The 19,422-nt window shown below is 39.1% G+C and overlaps 1 protein-coding gene across 2 annotated transcripts in view; it reads right to left on the minus strand.

Moving 5' to 3' along the window:
- The window catches only part of LOC127420033 (PR domain zinc finger protein 5-like), a 147,541-nt gene that overhangs the window by 76,082 nt on the left and 52,037 nt on the right, over positions 1-19,422 (minus strand). For both annotated transcript variants that reach the window (XM_051661967.1, XM_051661966.1), the window contains 3 exons: positions 18,445-18,529; positions 18,120-18,277; positions 17,569-17,662 (listed from right to left, as the gene is read on the minus strand). In XM_051661967.1, the coding sequence (XP_051517927.1) occupies positions 17,569-17,662; positions 18,120-18,277; positions 18,445-18,529 (337 nt within the window). The remainder of the gene's footprint in view (positions 1-17,568; positions 17,663-18,119; positions 18,278-18,444; positions 18,530-19,422) is intronic.

Genomic DNA, 19,422 nt, shown 5'->3' on the forward strand with positions numbered 1-19,422 from the left:
CTTGAAGTAACGTCATAAAATAGGAGGTATATGCGTAAACTCTGAGTTGTGGTTGGTAGTAAAGTACACTAATACGTCGTTAGATTCTGAGCGTTTCTCTACATTATTCATGAGAAGGAACGCTTCCATCCGATCATTGCGCTGCCTCATGCAACCGAAAACTCAGAGTCCTGTCAACTCTCTTTTTGGTTTCCTTTACATTGTGCGAAAGTTACCAGGATTTTGGACTACAGGGTTTACCTGTGCTCCGTCGTCAAGACAACAAAGTTGATATACTGAATGACTTGTCAAGGTTAGCATGGAGTTAGAAAACAGTGTTTAGATAATCTTTTGTGCATTGGGTCTGTTTACTTTAATTATGTGCCTTACTGAACACGATTTCTTTCTTTAGAAAAAGAGGGATGAGTCTAAATTACTTTCTGTGGTAATCAACATTATGCCACAAACACTGTCAATACTTGTATTAAACCTGAAACATTTCTTGTAAGAATAAATATATATATAAATGTATGTTAAGTCTAAAAGCAATTCTGGTTTGGTGGCAATGCCTACTTTCACTTCATTCTCAAAAGTTGAATGACTGGTGCTGAACTAAGGGAGTTTCATGACACATTAAGCATTAAGGCCAAAACATACACTACGCAAGTACGTAAACACAGACACTTCTAGCTATTTTGTGCATTCCAAAATGTGTCAGACCACAATTCATAACACAATGAAAGTAAATGTTACATTCAAAGCGTTGCCACAAGGGGAGCTATAGCAGACACTAGTGTGAACTTTCCACTTTCAAGCTAACCACTGTAATGGCAGAGCAAAAGTTTGAAGAGAATAAAATATAAGGTATATAAGGTAAATTCAATGTATTTACAGTAACTTAACTGAATAATAACAAATACAGTGTAAGGGCACAGACTTTTGAAGGTTACTGTATTGCCCCCTTGAGTACTGAGAAACACAAATCATGTAATGTAGTTTTCAACACATTAAATGTCTGTACCCCTCCCTCCTTAAAAGGGTGACTTGATATTAAAGTTTGTATCCAACAATTAAAATCCAGCAATGTCAACAATTTTGATACAATCTGTTGAATTGATATTTTTTGAGAATGAGTACGAGCACCGATACTTCATTATTGGTACTCGCCGATCCAGAGTCCGATACCTGTTTTGTTTATTTTGTTTTTTTAATTTAAAATATTTTTTTCTGAACTACATATCAACAGTTAATTTCAATTGTATAAACAAAATGGTTTTTAAAGGTGTACTCAGTAACTTTGTCTTTGTGTCATCTTGGACACTGACACCTAGTGGCTTGGATGCAGCATAATTTAAAAACAATAGTTTTCAGTTTCAGATGCCATTGTAGAAATGTAGTATTCAAAGTCAGCCATGATTACTTTAATCAATGAGTGAAAATGTCAAATAAAAGGACAGTTACTGAGATTAAGTGAGTAGTATTCGGCTGGACATGTGATTCTAACATGGCAGCCCCCATGTGCGGACCCTCTCCATGTAGAATAAAACAGCTTTCATAAGGTTCCTGAATATGACTGGAGTCTTTATTTTAATGAAAAATTACAATTCATGTCTTTAGGAGTTAATTTTTTTTAATGAGGAAAAAAATACTGAAAATATGCAAAAAATAATTTTACTTAAGGATAGTGATCATATGAAGCCATTTATTATCACATAGTTGTTTGGCTCCTTTTTAAATCATAATGATAACAGAAATCACCCAAATGGCCCTGATCAAAAGTTTACATACCCTTGAATGTCTGGCCTTGTTACAGACACACAAGGTGACACATACAGGTTTAAATGGCAATTAAAGGTTAATTTCCCACACCTGTGGCTTTTTAAATTATAAATAGTGTCTGTGTATAAATAGTCAATGAGTTTGTTAGCTCTCACATGGATGCATTGAGCAGGCTAGATACTGAGCCATGGGGAGCAGAAAAGAACTGTCCAAAGACCTGCGTAACAAGGTAATGGAACTTTATAAAGATGGAAATGGATATAAAAAGATATCCAAAGCCTTGAAAATGTCAGTCAGTACTGTTAAATCACTTATTAAGAAGTGGAAAATTCGGGGATTTCTTGATACCAAGCCAAGGTCAGGTAGACCAAGAAGGATTTTAGCCACAACTGCCAGAAGAATTGTTCGGGATACAAAGAAAAACTCACAGGTAACCTCAGGAGAAATACAGGCTGCTCTGGAAAAAGACAGTGTGGTTGTTTCAAGGAGCACAATAATTGTTGACCCCTCTCCAAACATAGCGCTTATGGTTGTGACCATAAAGCTCTATTTTGGTCTCGTCACTCAAAATTACAGTGTGCCAGAAGCTGTGAGGCATGTCAAGGTGTTGTCGGGCATATTGTAACCAGGCTTTTTTGTGGCATTGGCTTATTTCTGCCAACTCGACCATGCAGTTGATTTTTGTTCAAGTATCGTCGTATTGTGCTCCGATCGAGACACACCACCAGCAGACCAGGGAGAGAGAGTCTGGGTCATGAAGGTCTTCATGAAGCTAAAGAGTATTGTGAAGCTAAAGAGTATTGTGAAGTTAGAGAATACTGTGAAAGTGTGAAGCTGACGTGTTGTGGCAAGCCTGTAAAAAAAAAAAAAAAACAAGTTACGTTATTAAAAACCCTCCTGCCTGAGGTGAAGAAACCTGGTTCCCTGTGTCCTCCTTGAGTAAATCTACCACAGCTTGGTATCAAGAAATCCCCGAATTTTCCACTTTTAATAAGTGATTGAACAGTACTGACTGGCATTTTCAAGGCTTTGAATATCTTTTTATATCCTTTTTCATCTTTATAAAGTTCCATTACCTTGTTACGCAGGTCTTTTGACAGTTCTTTTCTGCTCCCCATGGCTCAGTATCTAGCCTGCTCAGTGCATCCACGTGAGAGCTAATAAACTCATTGACTATTTATACACAGACACTAATTGCAATTTAAAAAGCCACAGGTGTGGGAAATTAACCTTTAATTGCCATTAACCACAAACCTGCATGTGTCATCTTGTGTGTCTGTAACAAGGCCAAACATTCAAGGGTATGTAAACTTTTGATCAGGGCCATTTGGGCGATTTCTGTTACCATTATGATTTAAAATGAGCCAAACAACTATGTGATAATAAATGGCTTCATATGATCACTATCCTTAAATAAAAGACCTTTTTTTTTTTTTTTTTTTGCATGATCAGTCATATTTTCAAAATCAATGCCAAAATTTCACAATTTCTGCCAGGATATGCAAACTTTTGAGCACAACTGTATAACAATTCATTTTCAACATGATGTTGTATTATTTTTTATCAAATTAAGTGCTTTAACACAGAACCTCACAGCACAATCCAAAATACAACATTGGAGTTATTTTTGTCAAATAAAGCGCTGCATAACATAGCAGCACAAATGTGAGATATTGCATAGGTATAATACAATTACTATTGATTTATTATTATTAATAGTAGTAGTAATACAATGAATATTACATAACTTTAAAATAGTCATGTTGGGACTCATGTATTCACAAAGGCAGGCCTAACACAGTCGTAAAACCTAACTCAGGCCCACATACCAAGCAATCGCGCCAAAATCAAACAAAAGGAGTCCAAAACAGACTACAAATCCCATGAAGCCTTGTTCACTAAAGGATCGAACTCTCAACTCCTATTGGATGAGGCACACGACAGAACACACCTCAACCATGACATCATCAGGAGTAGAAATACCTCTGAAATGCTTCCGGGATTTGCTTCCAGCAACTTTGCTCGCCGTGTGTAGAGGCAGCTCATCGCTGCTCTCAGGTGCAGCCTCGTGGCACAAGGAAGTAACATCTGACTTGAAACTGTGGCCATACAATCTCCGTCTCGCTGGATGAGTTGAGATTACTCTGTGTTCCACCGAACACTCTAACGGATCAGAAGGAGACCGCTGAGCAATCCGCATCTTCATCCGTTTGTCTGCAGAAGTGAAGAGATAAAAGATTTCTCTTCCATCTTCAATCAAGTCGACGTCGCTGATTTCTCCGCCAGCCCGCCGAGAATCAGCAGCCATACCGCCCGCCGACAGAGCGAGGAAACGGCCTCCCGTCATCACCCGAGCCTCGAGGAACCGAGTCGGAGTTAAAGGACGGATGAACACACATTCTACGTCCTCATGCGACTAAAGTAAGAGGTTTACGTCTGGGCAGAGATAGAATATTATAGTGTGTTATTCTTGTGTATCAAGGTTATTGCTTGTACAGTTTACGGACCGCCATGTCCGCTCATTGCTAATAGTCAGGGTATTAATTATCACAAATGAGATTTGCTGTATTGTAGTCCAACCACATTGGACTGTTGTGCATTTCCGCCATCGCGGGTGAGACCGGCAAACTGAGTTTATCCATTAAAGAATCAAAGACCACGGGACGGTTTACGAGCCATCCACCGCGTCTCTGAGTGATAAACTAACAGCTGCTTTCTCTCCCACGATCACGATACCGGCTTTGGGGCCATCACTTAATTCTCTCTCTCTCTCGTACTAACCACACACACACACGCGACCCCTCACAAACATTCTCGCACACATTTTTGGCTAGTAGATAGCTTCATGATAAAGCTCAGCTTTGTCCCTAAGCTATCGTACAAGCGGATACACGCGGTAACTGGTAGACGCCATTGACTGGTTTCTCTCCGCCCACATTCGCGGCCATATTCTCTGGCTGGAAGTCTCACGTGACATACTCTCCACGAGAGTCGCGTCCCTCCTTACACACACACACACACTCGCTCTCTCACACACACATACCCTCATGTGTTATAGGATTATTTTGATTTCCATGTCTAATCATATCACTGTTTAGTTTGTAGTTGTAAGTCGGAAGTTTATTGACTGCATTGTATTAATTATGAATTGATATTACTGCATAAATAAACTTTGTTATATTACAAAGAGAAGTGTTTTGGTTTGTTTTGCATACACCTGTGTCATGCTGACGGGATGTCAGTGCTCGGATTCAAGCCTTCATTCATTGTTTTTTCCCGAAAATCGATATTCTTCGGATGTCGATTTTCCTAAGAAAACAATCTAATATTGAGACTGTTATACTATCTGGTTATTAGTGCCTGATTCCAGGGTGGTGCCCCATCAATATTAATCATTATTAATATTCTATTGATTTTTGATAATTGCTAATTATCTTTGATGATTGTTGAATTTGAATGATCAATAAGCTAGTGTTAATTTCAATTAATGTTTCATCGATGTTAATGATTAGTGATTATCTTTGATAATTGTTGATTTAAAGGATTAAAAAAAGCTAACATTGATTTTCATCAATGTTCTATTGATTTTAATAATTAATAATTATCTTTGATAATTATTAATTATTGCTAATAACCAAACCCGCTCCTAAACATAGCACACTACATTTACTGGAGCCCCATATGAGGTTTTAATGAGTTAGATTAAATTAATTTAAATATTAATGAATAACTAAAGAAATAATTACCAATTATTTCTGATAGTAGCACTGATCTAAACAACCAGTAAAGCCCTACAGTCATATATTTTTGTCATACTTTTTTCATTTAAATTGAGCTTTTATTTTGACAGAGCTTTTACTTTGAAGTGTTTCTGCGTTATGACGGTAGCATTTTAGTCAGGAAAAGCCAGTTGCTACGTGACTCAAAGTGATTATTAAACCGCAAAAGGCTGCTATTTAATTAAATATGTATGTACTCTGTATGTGCCTTGTGCTATAACATAAATTTAAGCTTTGTTCACTGTCATCTGCTAAAAACAGAGCGCTGGATGCTCATGGCGGTATTTTCCCTGTATGAGCTTTACAGTTGTGGCCAAAAGTATTGGCACCCTTGGTAAATATGAGCAAAGAAGGCTGTGAAAAATATTTCTTTATTGATTATGCTTTTGATCTTTCATTCAAAATATTAATAAAAATCTATCCTCTAATGGATATCAAACAATTGCAAACACAACAAAAGTTTTAGCAAAAAACAAATACTTTTATGTGGCACAATTATTGGCACCCTTTTATTCAAATCTTTATGCAACCTCCCATTGCCAAGAAAACAGCTCAGAGTCTTCTCCTATAATGTCTAATATGGTTAGAGAACACCTGGCAAGTGATCCGAGACCATTCCTCCATACAGAATCTCTCCAGATCCTTCAAATTCAGAGGTCCATGTTGGTGGACTCTCCTCTTCAGTTCACCCCACAAATTTTCTATGGGGTTCAGGTCAGGAGACTGGGATGGCCATGGCAGAACTTTGTTTTTGTGGTCAGTGAACCATTTTTGTGTTGATTTTGATGTTTGTTTTTTGGATCATTGTCCTACTGGAAGATCCAACCACGGCCCATTTTAAGCTTTCTGGTAGAGGCAGTCAGGTTTTGATTTTTTATCTGTTAGTATTTGATAGAGTCCATGATGCCATGTATCTGAACAAGATGTCCAAGTCCTCTAGCATGAAAACAGCCCCACAACGTTAAAGATCCACCACCATATTTAACCGTGGGCATGGGGTACTTGTCCATATGGCTACCGCTCCGTGTGCGCCAAATCCATCTCTGGTGTTTGCTGCCAAAAGCTCTATTTTTGTTTTATCTAACCATAGAACCTGGTCCCATGTGAAGTTCCATTAATGTCTGACAAACTGAAGAGGCTTGAGATTGTTGTTGGATGAGAGCAGAGACTTTTTACTTGAAACCCTCCCAAATAACTTGTGGTGATGTAGGTGATGTCTGATTACAGTTTTGGAGATTTTCTGACCCCTAGACCCAACTTATTTCTGCAATTCTCCAGCTGTGATCCTTGGATAATTTTTTGGCCACTCGAACCATTCTCCTCACCATGCATGGAGACAATATAGACACACGTCCTCTTCCAGACCGATTCGTAACAATAATTGTGGCAAATGTGTTTTGGAGAAAAATATTGATCTAATTAGGAGATTTGTCCCCCCTTCCCTTTAGTTTACTTCATTTAAAGGTTAGATTTTTTTATTTTTTTGAAAGATCAAAAGGATAAACAATAAATACATATTTTTCACAGCCTTCTTTGCTAATATTTACCAAGGGTGCCAATATTTTTGGCCACAACTGTAAAAGGTACGTCTCCACACATTTAAAAGTGCTCACATTTTAAGCACACAGCTCATGCAAACAATATATTTACCTCATTAAATCACAGCTTTTGTTGTTAAATAATCTCACCAGGACATGACGTGATTTTAATTTGCGTGCTGAATGTTTACGGAATGACATTGGTACATCAGATGGTATCGGTATCTGGTATCGGAGCATTTTTATGAGCACGAGTATGAGTACATGAACACAGTATCGGCCCCAATTCCGATACCAGTATCAGTCTAATTTTTTTATTTAGCATTTCAATTTTGTAACAAATTTCCATAAAATTTAAATAGGTAATCTTTAGCAATATCAAATTAATAAAACGTAAATATTAGGGCTGTTGATTGAATGCATTAATTTAGTGCTAATAATTACATGAAAAATAACATGTTAACATGTCATGCCCCCGACCAGTACGTAAATTCTGTAATAAGGAATGTTCCTACCTAGGGTTGGGTACCAGGTTCAAATGTTTTTTTTAAATACCAGAACCATATGATTTTCATGAATTTTGGTTCCGTTAACAGTTCCTGTATGTGCAATTTTACACAGATGCGGCGCAAACACTGTAATACTAAATACTAAAATACTCTCTACTGAAGCTAGAGCGTGAAACACACAGTGCTACCAGAGTATTCCGATTCCCGAATGAATTACTCTAATGAGCCGGCTCTTTTGAATCTATACAGAGCAAAACATACAGCGCTTCCGGTATAGTCTGATTCCCGAACGAATGATTCTAATGATCTGGTTGTTATGATCTGCAGCATGAAACATATGATGCTTCTGTTATAGTCCGATTCCCAAACAAATGACTCTTAAGGCCCAGGTTTGCGCATTCTGGATTGGCTCGCACCTGGTCGACCGCGTTGCCTTTGTGAGTATACTCTTCTGACCGCGAGCGAATACAAACTCATTTGATGCATGGCCACTACAACTTCTTTGTGATACTCTTTTAGTGCAGTTAATAGCAGGCGCATGTGTCAGCTGTGTGATGTGTCATCACAGCTGAGGACCGCCTGTGCAGGTCAAGAAAATCTAGGAGGCGGGCGGTCAAGCCGCGCAGTTGTGCTGATGATACAATTTGCATCACACATACTGTGTGCGGAGCAATCCGCAACACAGACACCCGAAGCTACTTTGGTCTTTATGAGGCGGTTCTTTTTAGTGACTCAAAAACACTTATACATCAGTCGGAGTGGTTACTGAATTATTCTTATGTTGATGCAGAAGTTATGAAAGTCCAACTTGAAATAAAATAAGAACTATTAGTCTCACAAGCCTGAAGTACAACTTTAGACTATATAACACAACTGTCTCTGGAACTGTTACTGTAATGTCATGTGGTACTTCAGACCTGTTACTGAGCTTGTTTATATGACAATATGTTAAAGATACAAGAGTTTTGTTGTAATAAGTGGAATAAAATATAGTTAGAATCAATTATTATATTGCATTTATGCCTATAAATTTTTTTTTTTATTTGTTATACTGTATGTGCTCTGTAGAAACTTGAAATGATCTCATCATTTGGCAATAAACTGCAGAGGGCAGTGAATACAAATAGAATTTAATCTCTTGTTTCTAAATAATTCTCCCTCAGAAGTACTAAAAGAATCATTACTGGAACCGTCATTAAAAAGAGGAATTGTAATCGTTATATTCCTTACGATTCATTCTCTATTCCGACATTAGGAGTAATTCTAGCTCAATGTAACACCTTGATTTTTCTTCCGAATCCATGGCAGTAGGGGCAGTCAGCGCAACTCAAGTACAGGCAACATATGACGTCAAACCAATGAGAGCAGGCAGTTCAGCCTTCCACAATTGGCGCACTCTTGAGCTCAAAGTAAGCTTTATCTTGACACAGCATCCTAAAACACAGCACTTATGACTAGAGATGCTGAAATTGTCGTGACGCAACTGTCTGACGCCTGAATAAATAGACCAACAATTAAAAATAGCACAGATGGAAGGCCAAAAATAGGGTTATGTTCACTGATATGGAAATAAGCAATATTTGACTTTTAAAGCCCCCTTTTGTACTGTCTAAATGCTTTACTTTTCTGCTGCCACAAAATATACTCACCGGCCACTTTATTAGGTACACCTCTACATCTACTTATTCATGCGATTACCTAATCAGCCAATCATGTGGCAGCATTGCTTTGTATAAAATCATGCAGATATGGGTCAGGAGCTTCAGTTAATGTTCACATCAACCATCAGAACTGGGAAAAAATTTGATCTCAGTTATTTGGACCTTGGCATGATTGTTGGTACCAGACGGGCTGGTTTGAGTACTTCTGTAACTGCTGATCTCCTGGGATTTTCATACACAACAGTCTCTAAAATTTACTCAGAATAGTGCCAAAAAAAACATCCAATAAATGGCAGTTCTGTGGACAGAAACGCCTTGTTGATGAGAGAGGTCAACAGAGAATGGCCAGACTGGTTCAAGCTGACAGAAAGGCTACTGTAACTCAGATAACCACTCTGTACAATTGTAGTGAGCAGAATAGCATCTCAGAATGCACAACATGTTGAACCTTGAGGCGGATAGGCTACAACAGCAGAAGACCACGTTGGGTTCCACTTCTGTTAGCCAAGAACAGGAAACTGAGGCTGCAGTGGGCCTACCATCTGTGTACCTCAGCAGAAATCCAGATAAATCAGACCAGGCAATGTTTTTCCTATCATCTACCGTCTAGTTTTTGTGAGCCTGTGCCCACTGCAGCCTCAGTTTCCTGTTCCAAGCTGACAGTAGTGGTACCCACTACTATGTTTAGTGTTCTTCCACAAATTGCTTGCAGTTTTAAGTTTCAACCACAGATGACGCTAGAGAGCACAAAGTTACATAGTGCGACTTTAATATTTTCCAAACAAAGTCTTCCACAATTTTAAAACCAGATCTTTTGAATTGGACTTTGTTTTTGCTTTTATCCCCCCTGTATAAATAAAATAAACTCAAACTCAATATAAAGATAGAAATTAACTAAAATATCACCAATTGAAGTAACATTAAACATTTCCCAAAGTCTAAGTGGGAGTTTGACTAATTGAAAAAACTAGTCCCCACACAGGTTGCATATTCACTGCAATGGCCATTAAATCTCTTATACTCTCATCCTCCACAATATTATTTTGTCAGTAGACTGTGGCTATCCCCTTCCTCCAGCAATCATGAAACTGCATTCAAGATTCACGTCAGAGCGTCAAGCGCTGCTTTGAACTCACCATGCGCCTTACATAAGCTGAACAATACTTGATTTCTGTCACAAGTCCCATCTGGGCTTGTTTTGTATAATAAATAGCGCTTAGGGCTCCTTTCTCCATCATTTTATCAATTTTTTTTTTTTACTGAGATAACCTCCACGGCTCTATCATAGGATAGAGTACATCAGTACCGCCCGTAGAATGTATATGGGACCGCCGTGTTATGCTTTTTTATGTTAAGCTTGTAGGCTCCCTTGGTAGAAGATCTCTGGCACCATGGCGTGTCTCTGGGCGGACACATTACAAAGGTTCCGCCCTTCACACCAGTGTTTATGCTGTATTAACTGTAAATGCGTTAATCGTGAGTAAGTAAAATTAACGCGTTAAATGTTTTTAATCGCATGCGTTAATTAATTAATTAGCATATCAAGCAATTGTAAAATAAATAAAAAAATCATTTAGGAAGTAAATAGAAAATGCTTACATTGAAAATGCTTAAAACTGAAATGTGTGTTTAAAAAAATTGGCTTAATTATTTTTTGAGTGTGTGGTCACACAAGGAAGCGCACTGTTTTTGCATTTGTGAGATTTAAGAGTGACTCATTGTGAATGAGCTTCTCTCATGCACTTTTAAACGTGCACTATTCCTTTAAGCACCGCCTTATGCTGACCATAAAAATAAAAAAAATCAACTTCATTAAAATTTTACAGCCCGTATTTTCTACCCTATTTGTAGAACGTGCCTTTTTCAATTTCCACAATACTGTACTCTACGCCAAGAATGGAAAATCTTCAATGTGAATCCATGCTGTGAAAACCTATATAGAGGCTTTTCTGCTCAGACAATGGCTTCTCAAACAACCAAGCTCAGTTCATGCCAGTTCTCTGGTCTTAAAGCATGTTGTGGTCTTTAACCGGTTGAAAGGAACGCAATACATCACCACAACTAATCACCAGCAGAACAGACTGAACGCTGGGTTAGAAAAGCCTGGACTATGAACAATGTCTTTAAATGAATGGGCACGCAGGGTGACTACGCCAGCCATGTCATCACATGAAATGCTAATCTTCTCTCTTTTCCATGACAGTAAAATCCCTTTATTCATGAGGTGGTTCTGTTGGTATGTGGACACATGTCAAAGCTCATAAGACTGTGTGCTGTGTTCTAATGATAAACTGAATATGACATGTCTCCATCTTTGATCACGCACACAAACAAAATAACTAGTCATGAAAAGAGGTCTTATGAGGTCAGCAATTTCTGACAGATGGTGTCAAAAAATGTGTTAAAGATGCAATCCACAATTGCTGTGATTAAAAAGTTTTTTGGTACTGCAACTTCATCTTTTTAGGCTCTGCAATTCCGATGTTGCGGGTCGGTTTGGAGTGCTATATATAGCAGAGGATGCAGAAGACTATCGTGATCTGACACACTCTGCCTGTACAGCATCACTCTACTACTGTGATCCAGGCACATGAATCATCTCTTTAACAAGCCGAAAGTGTGCTTGACTATACTGTGGACTTGGATTTATGCCATGTTGTAACAGTCTTCTCCATCATTTTATCATTATTTGATGAATTACCGCTGCCATGATTGATAAAAAATTTACACAAACTCATCTCTTTTAAATAAAATTCAGTTTACTGCCTGCTGTCCACGGGCGGAAATAGCGCAATGTAAATTGTGCAAGGCAGACTGTAAAGCAGTGTTGTATTAATCGAGACTGGACTTGGTCTCGAGACCATATTTTTATGTCATGAGCTGCGTTTCGACTATCAGGCCACATGAGGGCATGCTAGTGTGTGCCAGGGCCAGTTGCATTCTCACCATCACTTCTGGGGCTTCATCGCTGCGTTTGGCCAACCGATTACCCTTGGGCCAAAGAAGGCCAACTGGGGATTGAGACGGTATCAATGTCAACAGCTGAGTTTCGATGAGTCAGGTCAGAGGTTTCAGCACCAAGATACTCATTTCACAATATTTCATATCTAACTACCAGCTCACCTCAACAGATCAACGGAGACTGGAGAATCATCAGTACTGGTCAGTAGATGAAATCAGGGCTCTTCTGAATATTACGCTGATGAAAATGTGCAACGTCAGATCGATGGCATCTGCCGAAATGTAGACATGATTAAGTATATTGTCGCCGAACTTGCCAAGTTGTTTATCTAGCACACAACGGTAAAGGTTTGGGAAAAAAAACTGTGGGCACAGTACAAATCCGTGTTCATTTGAGGACTAGCTAGTCTCCAGTGTCTGATACCTCAGCTTGAGTTTCCCTCTTGCTTGTGAAATGGGCGGGGTGTGTGACGTTGGCACCAGGGCAGCGTATTAACGGTGGGTTTTAGGGCAACACTGCGGGGCTATTGGCCTGATGGTGGGAATGCAGATCGATTTTGGTCTTGTGGCTTAAGATCCAACGTACTGTATATAAAGGACTTTAAAGTCTGGACCTCCAAGACATATGACATCAACAACAAAAATAATGTCACTTGATGCATGCCCTTATACTTCAAAACCATGAACAAAACTATGCAAGATAAAAGAAAATGTGACCTAGGCTCCATTAACCCTAAAGCAGGCAACGTACACCACAAGATACATACTCTTTAGTTTCTTATAGGGGGTATGAGAAAGAGTTTCTCACCCAATCTTGTATCATTTATCATAGTTGGGTCTGTTTGGAGTATGTTGATCACATGACTTTGTTCAAATTTTTGTTGATCGCTAAGTCAGCCTGACCTAAAACCAACATGGTGCAGGACATGCTGACTTTGTGATAATTAATTATATATTAATCTTACTTTTTTCTGTAAAAAAAACCAAAACAAAAATAAAACTGTTAATATTAATTTTGAACATTGTCTTAAGATGTGGAAGAAAAAAATTAAGTCATATTTTGTATAGCACATTTTGAAGTGTGTGTATCCCCTGAAATACGTTGCCAGATTGAGGGAAGAAAAAGGGTTAATCAACAATATTACATATACACATTTATTACACTAACATATGTCATACATGCAAACTTAAAGCTAAACTTTTCTCAGTTTTGTTACACACACATACACACACACTTGTTTTTATATCATTGTGGGGACGCTCCATAGACTTCCATGGATTTTATACAGATCTAACGATAATTTCTATTCCCTAACCCTACCCCTAAACCTAACCCTCACAGAAATGTATTATGTTTAATAAGTAATTTCCCTCGTGTTTCCCACAATGTAGCGTAAACATGTGTACACACACACACACACACACACACACACTCACACACAAACACACACACACACACACTCACTCTCTCTCTCTCACACACACACAAACACTCAAAATCTCTCTCACACTCTCTCTCTCTCTCTCTCACACACACACACACACACACACACACGCATGTTGGTTTAGCTATCCTTATGAGGACCCTCCAAAGACATAATGATTTTTATACTGTACAAACTATAGATTCTATCCCCTAACCCTACCCTTAAACCTAACCCTCACAAAAAAACATAATTTAATATGCCATTTCCCTCGTGGGGACCGCTGGCTGGGCCCCACAACGTAGGTGATCTCAGGTTTTACAGGTTGTAAAACCTGTACACACACACACCCTCTCCCTCTCTCTCTCTATCTCTCTCTCACACACACATACACACACACACTCTCTCACACACTCACACACAAAATCTCTCACACACACACTCTAACAAACTTGTTTTTATATCATTGTGGGGACTCTCCATAGACTTCCATACATTTTATGGATTTTAAACAGATCTAATGATAATTTCTATCCCCTAACCCTACCCCTAAACCTAACCCACACAGAAACCTTTTTGCATTTTTACATTTTCAAAAAACACCACTTAGTATGTTTTATAAGCCATTTCCCTCGTGGGGACCGCTGGCTGGGCCCCACAATATAGGTGATCTCAGGTTTTACTATCCTTGTGAGGACATTTGGTCCACACAGTGTAGTATAAACATGCACACACCCTCTCACACACACTTTCTCTCACACACTTTCTCTCACACACTTTCTCACACACTCTCACACACACTCTCACACACACTCTCACACACACACACACTCTCACACACACACACACACACACACACACACACACACACACACTCTCACACACACACTTTCTCTCTCACACACACACACATATGATATGTTTTAAAATAAGAAGGGAAATCACTAACCCTTTTTTGAATTTTTTGCACCAAATAAAACACAGAAATATTGATGACTTTGACTTTTTTGTACCTTAATAGGCCAACATATCCTGGGAAATACAACTCATAAAATCCTAAATATATCAAATATATCAAAAATTCATTTGGATATGTTTTACTTAAATCCAAATGATATAAAAAGTGACTTGACTCTTGCCTGTTTTAGGGTTAAATACAGGTTAAGTTTTTTTCTTGGACTCCACTTGATGTCCAATGTAAACTCTGGGTCCTGGAGCAAAACCAGTTGAGAAACACTGGTCTGCATACACAGACATTCTAAAAACAAGAAGAAAAAAAGTATGACCATTAAATGTTTGAACTTGAGCTCTTTATCACTCATAACTGTTGCGAAGTTCACTCCAGCGAGAAGCGGTTTAAGTTAATTATATTATTTTATATTTAGCCTATAATTTAAGAAGTATCACTTCTCTTTGTCTTTGATTCTTAATTTTCAATTTAATTAATTTTATTTTAGTATATTTAGAAGGTAGAAAAGTATCCTGTACATTTATTTACCTGTAACTTTTTTTGTGTAGTTTTATGCTAAAAGCCGTGAATTGTCTTGTCTAGGTAATATAATATGGACCTGATGTTCATACAGTATAAGCAGGGTAAGCAGTGCCTACCTTTAAGATGGGGGACCAGGATAAGCATGCTTACCACATTGACCACAATTACATGCACTTAAGAAAATGGTTTATTCCAGGGTTTTCGCAGACAGTGACGTTCTGAAGCACCATGTAAACGAGAACGGCTATTTCCTTATGCCACTTAAGGGATTAAGAGAAAAGGGTTTAATACATCCAGGTTTCTCCCAGAGAATGCAGTTTATGTGGCCATGTAAATGCATTAGCGGCATTCTTACAGGTTTTGAAGAGTGTGCATGCATGTAAAAACAGCCTGGATAACTAACATCATTGGATGGAGCCATACATCATATCAACAAGTCAACACAGTGGAAAGAATTCAACATTTCTACAGCGGAGTACAGTGTGAAAAGGGAAAAGCACATACAATGAAAAATATACCCATATATACACACCAATTTAAAAGATTGACTAATGTCCCTCACGTCTGTGTATATGCACTAAAGTACACTGGGGGAATCCCAGAGATTTACATAAGAGGAAAACCCCACTATTGCAAAGGAATTCCGCTGCAGGTAGACTGAAAGTTAAGGAAACAAACACAGCAACTCTGAAATATCTGGAAATAAAGCAAAGCAACAGAAAATAAAATAGCAAAGTCTTCCTTAGATCCCATGTTTGTTATTTACAGAAGCGTCACAGGGAAATTACGTTGCTGTGGAGAAAGCTGCTTACTGACCGAGCCGCATGTATACGGGAGTAAAGAGAAGCCATGAACACAGTGCATGGTAATGGGAGCGCTGCTTTCCAGCCTTAAGCAGCTTTCTCGCAATAAATGGCTTTCTGGTGTCCATGTAAATGAGGTTGGGGTACGATCTCAAAATGGCCTCCTCAGAAATTCCAAATGCCCCCTTACTTATTTCATCTTGGTGATGGCTTTGACTCTTGTCAGACAAACAGACAGTTCCACCAAAAACTCTACTGTGTCGGGCTGGTCATGACACTCAACACTAACACAAAAGATTTTTTTTTTAGAACCTACAAATTACTTATAGTTGACTCTGCATATTAAGCTTGGAAATACGTAAGTATTTTAACACCCAAAATATTACATTACTAATTACATTACTTTAAAATGCTTACTAAACTTATTTCAGCTATGAAATATACACTTATGAGCCAAAACATTATGACCACTCAGAGGTGAAGCAAATAACATTGATCATCTCCTAACAAGGCCACATGCCAAAGACTGGGTAGATTAGACGGTAAGCGAACAATCAGTTCTCGTAGTCAGTGTGTTGAATGCAGGAGAAATGGGCAGGAGTAAAGACTTGAGTGACTTTGACAAGGGCCAAATGGTTAATGGCCAGACAACTGGGTCAGATCATCTCTGAAATGGCAAGGCTTGTGGGGTGCTCCCGGTCAGCAGTGGTGAGTACCTACCGACAGTGGTCCAAGGAGGGACAAACCACAAACCGGCGACAGGGTGTTGGGTGCCCAAGGTTCATCGATGCGTATGTGCAACAAAGGCTATCCTGTCTGGTCCAAACCGACAGAATGTGGAACGTGTCACAACACACAGTGCATCGCACCCGGCTGCGTATGGGGCTGCGTAGGCACAGACCGGTCAGAGTGCCCATGATGACCCCTGTCCACTATCAAAAGCGCCTACACTGGGCAAGCGAGCGTCAGAACTGGACCTTGGAGTAGTGGAAGAAGATTGCCTGGTCCAATAAGTCCCATTTTCTTTTACATCACGTGGACGGCCGTGTACATGTGCGCCGTTTACCTGGGGAAGTGATAGCACCAGGATGCACTGTGGGAAGACGACAAGCCGGTGGAGGGATCATACTGCAACCTAGATATCACTATACAGTAATACTGTATACTCGCCAGGTCCCTGCAGATTCAAATCTAATCTAAAACAACATCTCTTTTTCAGACGTACACATATGTGTGTGTTTGTGTGTGTGTGTGTGTGTGTGTGTGTGTGTGAGAGAGAGAGAGAGAGAGAGAGAGAGAGTGTGTCTCTTGGGAGGACAGCAGGAAATTCCTCCAGCTAAATAATCTCAGTGTGATAAGTCTAGACTGGGCAGAGAAGTGCAGCAGCCCATCCTGGCCGGACCAGTCGGCTCCATTAGACCCCGCACCCGCTGCCCCTGCAGCCCAGGGTTCAAGGGGGTGGGGGGTTGGAGTTTGTGAGGGCTTGTGTCAGCCTGGACGGGGTCTGATTTCAGGCATTGAGCTGATGTCTGGACACATATACTCACAAATGAGTATATACACAAACAAAGAGCATTTGTGTTTACTGTCCGTCTAAAAAGCTATGTTTGATGTCATTAACACACACACACACACACACTTACTGTTATGAATGAGGAGATGGCGCTGTAAGGAGAATGGGGTGCGGAACAGGGCTTTACACTCCTCACACTGGAACGGCCTCTCCTCGGAATGGGTCTACAGAGACAGACAGACAGGAATAGTGACATGATTCCATGAGACCAGGCTGTTTTAATTTAATGTTGTCTTTAATATCTATCTAGATCAGAACCTTAATTTCTGTCCTTTTACCTCTCTCCCACACTCTTTCTGTTGTAAGCTCTGCGGGGTTTGGAGGTTAATGTTATCGGCAGGGTGTAGAGTTTAGGGGTGGTATGGGGTCATTACAGGTTAGGGTTAGGTTAAAGGTTTAGAATGGTTCCACAGTGGCTGATTGGGCTGTAGATCTCTATTAAGATAACATCTCAGCAGTTTATTTGCCTAAAAATCTGTCTGATCAATCTATCGGTCTCTCCATTCAACAAACCATCTGTTTTTCCTGTCTGACTCTAGACTGAGACAGCGGAATCACAGGATTCAGGCCTCTCAGGACGTCAAGAACAATCTTAAATCAGAGCGCATCAGACTCCAGTACCTTCTTATGGTTCTTGTAGACGTTCCGATGGGCGAACTCTTTCCAGCACAGCTTACACTTGTACGGTTTGTCTTCACTGTGGATGATCTTATGGGCCGTGGCCTGATCCAGACGCTTGAAACTTCGGCTGCAGATCTCACAGGTGTATGGACGCTTTTCTTCACACACACACACACAAACACTCTCTCAGTGACCAAATCACTTGACTGATCATATTTATCTTGGTGTTATTATATTATCAGTATAAAATCTACTAATCGAAAATTCAGACACAGTTTTGAATTTATTAAATGTATGTGTGTGAGGTTATGAGAGTGTGTTTTACCAGAGTGTGTGATCATGTGTCGCTTCAGTTGATTCGTGGAGATGAACTTTTTATTGCAGGCAGTACAGTCAAATATCTCATGAACCTAAAAACATACAGAAAATTGTAGAATATTTAGTAAGAATAACACAATATAGTGTCAAATACTGCTATTCACACATGGAAAATACATAAAAAACAATATTTGCAGGCCTTTTTCTAGGCACTTAAATTTTCAGTGTCATAAACTGTGTTTAGTAACCACAAAGCAAAGCACACTGACAGAAAAACAGAATGGAAAGCCCAGCAGAGTTTAAGAGCGTAATGACCAGAACACATTTCTGCTCTTTTAATGGACCGTTGAGGGTGATTGTTGAACTCTTGGGTGGGATTTGGTTGCCTGTTCTTGCTGTGTAACCTTGAAAGTATCTTTAACCCAGCTCACAAGAGGACAACACACAGATATACACACACTCATACTCGGACGGACACATGGAAATGCAATAAAACATCTGAGTGGTTTTGCTAAATACAATTGTGCTCAATGGGAAAACTGTTCATTTTACAGTCTGTCTGAACACTTCTGTCAGATTTCTCAGAGGGAATCAAGACGTACAAATTACAGTGAATTCTATCCAGTAAGTTTCCAGTGAAAATTACAAATGGACAATAATAAAACTCTCAAATTTTCTCTTAGGTGTCATGGGACGTTATGTAAAACCAATGTTGAGGAAGCTACTTTGAAACTCTATCTTGCCACAACTAATAATTTAAAGAAGTTAAACTGTAGTCAGACTGTAGCTCTGTAGCTCTTTTGAAGTTATTAGTGGCTAAGGTAGCTAAATACTAGGGATGTCCCGATACCATTTTTTGGAGAATGAGTATCAATACTTCCGTTTTGGTACTCGCCGATACTATATCTGTTTTTTTTTTTTTTTTTTTCTGAATCCCATATCAGTTTATTTTAATTTTATCATCAAAATGGGGTCTAAATAAATG

The sequence above is a fragment of the Myxocyprinus asiaticus genome, chromosome 29 (assembly GCF_019703515.2).
Source record: "Myxocyprinus asiaticus isolate MX2 ecotype Aquarium Trade chromosome 29, UBuf_Myxa_2, whole genome shotgun sequence".
NCBI classification, from domain to species: Eukaryota; Metazoa; Chordata; class Actinopteri; order Cypriniformes; family Catostomidae; genus Myxocyprinus; species Myxocyprinus asiaticus.